Source organism: Epinephelus moara, chromosome 13, assembly GCF_006386435.1.
Source record: "Epinephelus moara isolate mb chromosome 13, YSFRI_EMoa_1.0, whole genome shotgun sequence".
Taxonomy (NCBI): domain Eukaryota; kingdom Metazoa; phylum Chordata; class Actinopteri; order Perciformes; family Serranidae; genus Epinephelus; species Epinephelus moara.
In genome coordinates, this window is record NC_065518.1 from 27,958,495 (window position 1) to 27,968,098 (window position 9,604).

Consider the following 9,604-nt stretch of genomic DNA (forward strand, 5'->3'; position numbering starts at 1 on the left):
TTTGACATTATTGTTGGTTGAGGTGGAGCTTATTTTATCTTTTATATACAGTACTGTGGAGTAGTTTAATTTCCAACAATGCAACATATTTCATAAACTGATTATAAACTATTAGATTCTGTGTAAAGTTGCCTAACTAGGAGTAGATCTGTTTATGAAGTGGAGTTAAAAGGACAATATTTTCCTCTAAACTGTAGTGCCATCATATGGAAGATTAAATTTGTACTCAGGCACAGCACTTGTAGGCTAAATGTACCTGGTAACAATCCAGCACTGCTCAAACCACGCGGACACATGCATCTTTGAAGGCAGCACTCCTCTCAGACCTGTGGGAAAGCAGTGTATAAATATATGAAGCTGCATTTAGCACTTTGCTGTTGTTGTTGGCCATTTCACCTCTTGTACATTTGCATTAAATCCTCACAGATTTCAAAATGTGTGTTTCGGATCAGATTTTTGATATAACCAGCTCAATTTAATTCATTAAACAGTGCACTTTTGCACTTTAATATTGCCTAGTGTTTCTTGTATGTAAAAAAAAGAAAAAAACCCCAATTTACTCAGCTTTCCAAACAACTGAGATGTTTCCCATTGTATGTGTTTTTAATGAATTAAGTCCCCCCCACTGCAGCTATAGCTGTCAAAGGGATTGACCAATAGGCTGCGGGGGGAGGCGGGGCTTTCACTGTCATAGACACGTGTACCGGGAAGTAGGAAGTAAATATACAGAAGTCGAGGTGCCACTGGAAAGAAGTGAGTAAACCTGAAACTAACGCTAAAAATGACCGATACCGTTAACTAACGTAAAATTAAACTCCGCCGAATGAATGCACGTTGTTTTATATTACTGCGAGTAGAGTTTGAGTGAAATATAACAGCGTTACTTTATAATATAAGGCGAGCAAGCATTTAAAGTTAGCCGGTTGGCTTTCATTTACAGGTTAGTCACGTCAGTTGCCTTCTGTGTACAGTATACTGTATGTCTGTGTTTGTGGTTGTAACTCAGTTACAGGGAGACCAATTATACCACACACAGCAGTGTTTATGACGACACACTAAAGACGTTTACGCAACCTACTTTGACAGTAATAAAAAAATGAAACATAAGTTACATATTAGCCGTTTATGTAAAAAGGTTACTATGAGTTCTGAATCCACACAATCATAACACATGCAGTTTATCTGCGGGAACACACACACATGCATTTAAACCTTCATTCAAAATTCATTCCACCCTTCTGAGATGAATATCAATATTTGTAAGTCATATTTGTACCGTATGAAGTTGTCGGTCCTCAATACATTATATAAACAGCTTCCAGTGCTACTGTGTGGTAAATATTCCCATTGCATGTTTTTTTTATTTATGTGCCCATGAAAATCTCATTCAGTGATTACATGAAAGCAGTTTGTACAGCTCATGTTGGTAAATATTTCCAGCAACCACAACACATGCTTATTGAATATAAATGTGAAAGTTGCCATCTAGAGCTACTTTTAATGAGCACTTCATCCACAAAATGGCCATTTATATCAATTAGTCATGTTGTGTTACCTTGAATTTGTGACGAATACATTGTTTTTCGCGCATGCCTTCACGGAAAGTTGTGTGAGAGTTTGTGAGCAGATGTTTTGACATAGTTTTGCTGTTGTTACAGGTAGTCCCCAATCAATCAATAAGTCAATGTGTTCCCCTTTGTCCGTTTAGGCATGTGAGGAAACAAAGATTTCCTCACCAGTTCAAGGTTACACAGCATGACTATGTGATTTCCAAATGGTTGTTTTGTGGGTGGAGTATTCCTTTTAAAGAGAAACACGTAGGCCTATTTGACTTCATAAGCTATAGGAGTGAAACTTCCTAATTTCAATACTTGGAGTTTTTTTGTCACTACGGTCTCACTTGGTCTGGTATGACCAGAAAGTCACGGTTGCTGATGCCACTAAACTTGTATAACGGACATGACTCAGGCAGTTTGTGACTTTATGAGTCGTCTCTCCTTGTGCCACTGTTACACTATGATTTAATATTATAATTTGGTAATACTATTTTTCAGCATGGGCATGCCAATAGTGCTTTTTTAAATTTAATTATCCTGTGATAGTCAATTGTGATCACAGTGGCCACTTTTTCCAGCAAGTTACATACTGTAGATGAAAGCACCCCCATCCCTGGAATTACCCCAAAACAAACACAATGTGGAGAAAATCTCCTATATAATTATGTACTAATTATTGGCAGCACCTACTGTACATTGCATTTTTTGAATAACTATGAAGGATTAGATTTTTCTTTCTTTCCTGTATTATCTCGTATTTGAGAAGTAATGGGATAACCTTAACAGGTTTGGCTACATGGCTGCAAATGGAAATTCCAGGATATTTAATTCCTGAACAAACAGGATTTGACTCACTTGTTCAGCTGTGTGCTGAAGCAAACACAGCAGGTGTGTGTCATTCTTGTAATGCCAGGACTTAAAGGCACACATTTAAGATGAGTCAGCCTAACCACATTTACCTCTGTTGTGGGATCTGTTGTTAGTTCTCTTGTCATTCTTGTCTATACTTGGGCATCACGTATATAAACTTCCTGCTTTCACATATCAACATCTGTCAGAAATACTCACTCCAAGATGGGAATGATATTTACTTAAGTCTTGTTGGAGTATTTAAAGGCAGTGCAATTATTTGAAGATGTCAATCCACCCATTTTTTATTCTCCCAGTTCTCAAAGTCTTTGTGAAAAGATTCGAACAAGATATCATCTGCCACATCATCAATGTAATGTGAATGTGCCGTGGGATTAGTTTGAGCGTATGTTTGTGTGTATTTTGTCCAGGTCTGGCACCATGCTGGAAGGCTACACCCCTGTGACCCAGGCCCTGCTGGGGACTCTGTTCACCTGGGGTCTGACTGCTGCCGGAGCAGCTCTGGTGTTTGTCTTCTCCAGCCGGCAGGTATTGTATGAATTTAAAAACCCATTGACATGCAGAGCTTGAGTAAACACGCAGGTGTAGTAAGCATTCCGGTAAACGTGCTTAGCCACTGTCCTGGCAAGAGTTAGATGTGAAGATACCACGCCCCACATCTGTTTGATAAGTGTGTAGTTGGAGCCAGCAGCTGGTTAGCTTAGCTTAGCATAATGACTAGAAACAAGGGAAATAGTAAAACAATCTGCTTACTGTACCAGCACCTCTGAAGTTCCCTAATTAACACATTGTATGTTGCTTCATTTTTACAAACAAAAATATTTTTTTACACTTTTTTTTGTTGTGGATTAAACAAATGAGGTTTAACATGTTGATAAGTGAGCTCCAGAGGTGCTGTTAGGTGGACTTTGTTATCTTCAGATAAAGCGAGGATTGCTATTTCCTCCTGCTTTTAATCTTATCTAATCCAAGACAAGACCACTGTCTCCTGGCTATAACAATATATTTAATGGACAGATATGAGAGTGATATCATTTCACTCTTGGTTAGCAAAAAATAAACATATTTTTCTTTTAATGTGGATGCTCTTCATGCTATACAATGTCTATGCAGCCCACACATTTTGGGTTAGTCAAATGTCATATAAAGAAAAAAACAAACAAATACTTGAGTATAAACAATAGAACCGGGTTAAAAAATACATAGACGTAATACATAGAAGTAGATTTTCATCTTTAATGTGATTTAAAAAAAAAAGATCCCAGACCCCAAAAGATCCTTGTAAAAATTTCCCTTTGCTATCGTTTAACCTAGCTGTCATCAATTCAAAGGAAGCACAATCAGCCAGTCAGTAAATCCTCATTGTGTCGGATTATTACAGTGGCAAAGAATAATTCTAGCTGCAGAAATTAAACCAGTAAATGCCAAACCAAATTCAAAGGTGGGGGACTCTGGTAAGGATTTTTGTAGCCGTTCAACCAATTTCCCAATAACCTCTTTCAAGAAAGGAAAAACCAAAGAACATTCCCACAATGAGTTTGAGAAGGTACCTGTCTCTATGTTAGAGTTCTAACACTATTAGTTCTGTATCAGGTCTGTTTTTATAAGGTCTTACTAGTGTATAATTGCACCTATGAATGATCTTATAATGTGACATCCTTAATGAACCATGCTGTATTTTTCCACTATGTCTTTCCATGCATGTACCTTAATGTTACAATTTAGACCTTTTTGCCAAATTAGTCTTACATTTTCAAGCTTCCCACACCGAGCATCTGCAACCATATTGTAAAGGACTGAGGCTGAGTGAGCAGATCTAAGTAGCTCAAAAATAATTTCCCCCTGGCCTGGTTTGATGCCTATGGCTCCAGTGCTACTTCTTACTGTAACTGGAGGTACCTCCAAAAATCTCCCTTCTCTTCAGACACAGCAGAGTGTAGGTCACCTGCATTACCCTAAACTGCTGTAGTTACATGTATAAAACAAAACAAAACAGAATTGAAGCCAGTGTTAATTTTGACAGCTATTTTAGATTTTATCTGAGTTTTGAGACAAAAGTGCTTATTAGTTTTAGTCACATTTTAGTCAATTTTATCCTTCATAGTTTTAGTCTAGTTTTAGTTGATGAAAATGAATGACATTTTAGTCATTACTTTTTGTCAGTATGTTTTCTGTACATCTTTTTATCTTTAAACTAACCCTTTTAGGCTAATTAATGAATCAGAAATTAGAATCAGGGTGACAGGTTGTACAAACATTTTAGACAAATTTTCTACAAATACGAATAATTTCTGAACACTTACAAACTGTCATTTCTCCAGCAGTTTTTGACAGGTTTAAGCGGTGATTTACGAGCACACACTTCTGACCATCATTTGAAAAGCTCAACATCTCCCTATATATGGTCTTAAAAACATTCACACGACAAATAACTAATCTGAGACAGCTGGGATTTGTACCCAGGTTCATTGTAAACTCTGACTTATCCACCTCACTGTTAAACAGCAGAAAAATAACTTAACTAAAGCCTGAATTTCTGCAACACCAAAGTCTGGAGGTTTAAACTCGTGTCCTCTCACAGAGTTGTTGATTAAAGCTTAACTTTTATCTCTGTCAGAGAAAACTGATCTGAGTTCAGACTGTTTACTCACAGCACAGCTACACTCAGATTTCTGAGCCTCCTACCTGCCTGTCAAACAGCATCAACCTATAAACCTTCCTGAGACAGTCTGGATCTCAGTGGAGTCCCACAGGGACCAGCTGTAAAGTCTGGTGGCCGGTGTCTGCTTGCTCTGCTGCCATTCAGCGGCTAACAAGCAAAGCTGCTAACAGCCACTGCTGTAACTAACGAACTCCACAAATCCATCCAGCAGCTCCACCATCCACAGTCAGACGCACATGGCTGATTATCTACTGCTGAATTACAGCTCACAACTTGCACCAACAGTTGACGCTGCTCCGGTGTGAGTGTTTTTGCTGGCTAGCAAAACATCCTGGTGCAGACTATTTGCCTGTCGCTCTCGCTTTTAGGTTGTCATCGTCTCGATTTTGTCATGGGAAAAAGGTAATTGACGAAAAATGTTCGTCATAGTTTTTGTCAATGAAATGAACACTCCTTGAAGCTGAAAAATGCATATTGTATAATATAGTGATTAAAACAGAAGTACCTTTTCCATCAGACGTGAGTCAGGCGAAACATCTAACATAAAATTGATCAGACATATCAGTGATAAAATAATCAGTTTCTATTTCCATTGTTTTTAAATGGTTTTAGCCATTTAGCTGCTGGCGCCAGGAGCTGAGGATTTCCAATATATGTGCTCGAGAGTGTGTTACAGTACATCACTCGAAAGCCCCCTGTTGACAGAATGATATTGCTGGTAGATTGAGTTTTTTGTTATCTCTGAACCTCTGTCCCTCGGGACATGTTGCATTTTTGCCAGTTAAGTCAACAGTAAGAGGTTTACTGAAGGGTTTGAGGATATTGATTTGACTGACTCGTACAATCTGTCCTCTTGTCTGCCCTTTTCAGAAGCGCATCTTGGATGGAAGTTTAGGCTTTGCAGCTGGGGTGAGTAGGATTTCCTCTGAACTGAACCTCCTACACACACACACTCACATACAGCGCAGGTAGGAGGATGCTACGATGTGATGGGTTTTTGGACGTTTTCGCTGTGGCAGCTGAGTTTCTTCCAGAGACAGACAAAGCCTAACACTTCCAGATGCCACTTTAATTCATAAAAGTTTGCAATAATTGTTCCCCTGAAGGAATTCTTGGCCTTATCATGTCTAAAGAGGTATTATGCGACAGATAGAAAATCCACCCCCTAAACCCCAGTGTCTGACTCTTACAATTACATTTCTTGATTTCCTGAGGGGGACACAGTTCATGGCCGATATGTATCAAGTGTCTCAGAGTAGGGAATCAGTTGCAAATCTGAACTGGCACAGAGGTGGGAAGTCTCAATGTGACATCTATTAAAATATATCATAATAACTCTTTTAGCTTTTTTTAATCTAAAAAAGTTATCTTGTAATGTAGCTCTTCTGGGATTTAGGAGAGCTGCATAGCTATTAAACTTATCACAAGTTCATACAGGAGAGAAATAATAGGATAGACATCTACACACATTGTGTTAGGTGAGAAGTAAAGAGTGTGCAATAATTTGATTTAAGTTAACAGCAAGGTTCTCTGAGCTTGCATTAATTGATTTTATTTTTACCCCTTGGCGGCAGCACAACAAGCTGTAAACAAAACATTGACATATATTTTAACCTTCTAAAGTTAATTTGGCTAATGTGTTTGCAAATTATTATTGACACATAGCAGACAGATACACAGAGAGCATACTGCCAACACTATCAAAACATTTACAGAGTTATTGTCAGTTAGTGTTGCCAAGGCTTGATTTTATTGAAGCTATGGGGCAATGAACTTCTTAAATAAGTGTTCCAGCTGAAAAGCTGAAGTACAGTGTCGGGTTGTAATCAACCAAAGAAAATCTTGTTCCACTGAAATTCTTCTTACACTTCAACCAATCAATTAGTCAATAGGGAAATTTTTTTTATGTAAGGTACGGTAAAACTTTAATGTCCCCGTGGGGCAATTTGATTTGCAGCCAGTAGTCAACAACAACAAGACATCAACAACAACAACAACAACAACAATACCAATAAACAACACTCACAGCACAGGACACAATGCATTCAAGAAAAAAAAACAACAAAAAACAAACAAACAAACAAATGACCTGATCAGTGCTTATTAAGAGCCACTATTGCAGACGGGACAAAGGAAAGTCTATACCTATTGGTATGTTATACATAGGTGACTTAAATCAGCCACAGTGCACTGAGTAAACTTAACTTGGTGGCATTGTCTGTCCGCAAAAGTGTTTTGTTTTTTTTGGGACTCGGGAGCACCACGTTTGTATCTTAGGTTCAGGGTTCCTACGCAAGTATGGAAAAGTATAGAAATAAATTTGATCAATTTCCAGGTATTAAAAAGTATGGAAAATGAAAAATAAAGTATGGAATAATATTTATGTTTCCAGACTATTACCACTGTTCTAAAATACTGTTTTCTAAATAGAAAATGAGGTATTTCCAAAAATAATTTAGTCAATCCGGATCGTGTTTTATGTCGGGCCAAGCACAGTTTGTGTGAGAGCAAATGTCTCAGAAAACATACCGCCCCTTTTACCTGATTGACAAGTGGTATGTCCAGTCCGCTGCCTCATGACCCTCCTCCAGCCCCCCAGGTATCACTGCACCTTCAACAAGAAGATGAGTTTCACGTGGTTCACAATGGGTAGATGCAAGTTTTTGGATGAATGGCTTGACAATACCGTATATAAATACTGGTTGGCCAAGGATTCCCAATTCACACACAGAGCTAGATGCAAGCTTTGTGTGAAATCGTTTGACATCACCAACATGGGGGAGAAGGCGATTCTGAGCCACATGAAAGGAAAAAACACTGACGTCTCTTTACTGCATCGCTTGCACCCAGAGTCCCAACCTTTTTGCTTCAGCCCAGACATTGAACTTACCTGAGTTTTTATTTGCATGCCATAATGGTACTTGGCTACAATTGCCTATTAAGAATAATTAAATATGATGTGAAATATGATACACTGATATTTTTACTCAGATGTCGCATATTCTCTGAAAAAAAAACAAAACAAAAAAAAACGCAGAGAAGTCTGGAAATTAGGGTATGGGAAAGTATGGAATTTTGAAATTCCAAATGTGTAGGAACCCTGTAGGTTACAAATGCTAGCAGCATGACGAGGCAATGAGCGATTATTTTGTGCTGAGAGCTGCACTTTTAGGCTTTCTTAGGCCATAGGAGTAACATATATGAATTTTGAAATTTGGTGCAGTTCCTCATTATAAACTAAAAGAGTGTAATGTCTGTGCTAAAGTCACATGTACAGACATTACACTCTTTTAGTTTTTTAATGAGTAACTGCTAGGAGCAAATCACTGCACTCATGACCAGAATATGCCAAGGTGCCAGAAAACCATGTGTCGAACTTGTGTAGAAAAGAGTATCTGCACATTAGTCAAAGCAGTCAGTAACACCTGTGCTGCATCACTCCTGCTCAGATGGGAAATGTAGTTCAAAAGCAGAGTGTGTAGTCCTCTCTGCACAACAGTAGATTTCAATATCAAGTAAAGGAAACATTATAGAGAAATTCCACAAGAACCATGCACAGACAAAAACAACTAAACAATAGAGAAGACAATATATACAAATAGAAGACTGAGTATATACATAATACTAAAATAAAAGGGTGAAGACACTGCACAAACATCAGGCAGACCATCATAAAATGCAGTACCTAAAACCCTAATAACATAGACCTAAAGCAGATCCGCAAAAATCGATATTATAACATAGCACTCATATCAAAATCAACGTTTAAGCCCTTTGGGTGTAGAGAGTCTAATGTGTGTATCCAAAAGAGTTCTTTTTGACATAATCTTTTGTCAATGTCTCCTCCTCTTGGCAACCGTACATGCTCAATTCCCTGAAAACGGAGGGAAGAGATAGGATGAGAAAGAGCATTAAAATGACTGGCAACTGGATAGTTAAGATCAACACGTCTGATGGAACTTTTATGTTCACTGATCCTCTGCTTTAAACTATGTATAGTTTTGCCTACATACACCTTGTCACCTTGTCACAGGGACATTTAAGTATGTAGATCACATTTTTAGTGTTACATATAATGAAACTTCTCACCAGGCAACTTCTTCCAGATCTGGGATGTTTAAAGTCAAAAGATTTCTGAATATTGTTACATTGGGCACAATTGCCGCATGGATAGTTGCCATTTCTCAGAGGTGCCAAGAGGGTCTGACTTGGAGCTGTTTGTATACTAGCACTGACCACCCTATACACAAACAAAGGTGGGTCTTTAAATTTATTATTAAGTGAAGGATCATTAGAGATTTAACTAGTCCATACCCATTGGTAGCTTTGTCACCTTCTACCTATGCCAGTCCTCAATGCCTATGTGCAGTTTCACACAGATTGACCACGTCAGTGAGTAGAAAAACGTGGGACAGACAGAATGACTGACTGACAGAATGACACACTGACAGTTTCCGTGATTATGTACAGCATACCATACCATGACTTAGTCATACCAAAAATTTGAAAACCCCCC

At 38.3% G+C, this 9,604-nt stretch overlaps 1 protein-coding gene across 2 annotated transcripts in view; it reads left to right on the plus strand.

Moving 5' to 3' along the window:
* The first annotated feature begins 679 nt into the window (after positions 1-679).
* LOC126399539 (zinc transporter ZIP11-like) overlaps positions 680-9,604 on the plus strand; it is a 188,265-nt gene continuing 179,340 nt past the window's right edge. For both annotated transcript variants that reach the window (XM_050059568.1, XM_050059569.1), the window contains exons 1-3: positions 680-753; positions 2,837-2,954; positions 5,959-5,997. In XM_050059568.1, coding sequence (XP_049915525.1) covers positions 2,847-2,954; positions 5,959-5,997 — 147 coding nt within the window. In that variant the 5' untranslated portion in view covers positions 680-753; positions 2,837-2,846. The remainder of the gene's footprint in view (positions 754-2,836; positions 2,955-5,958; positions 5,998-9,604) is intronic.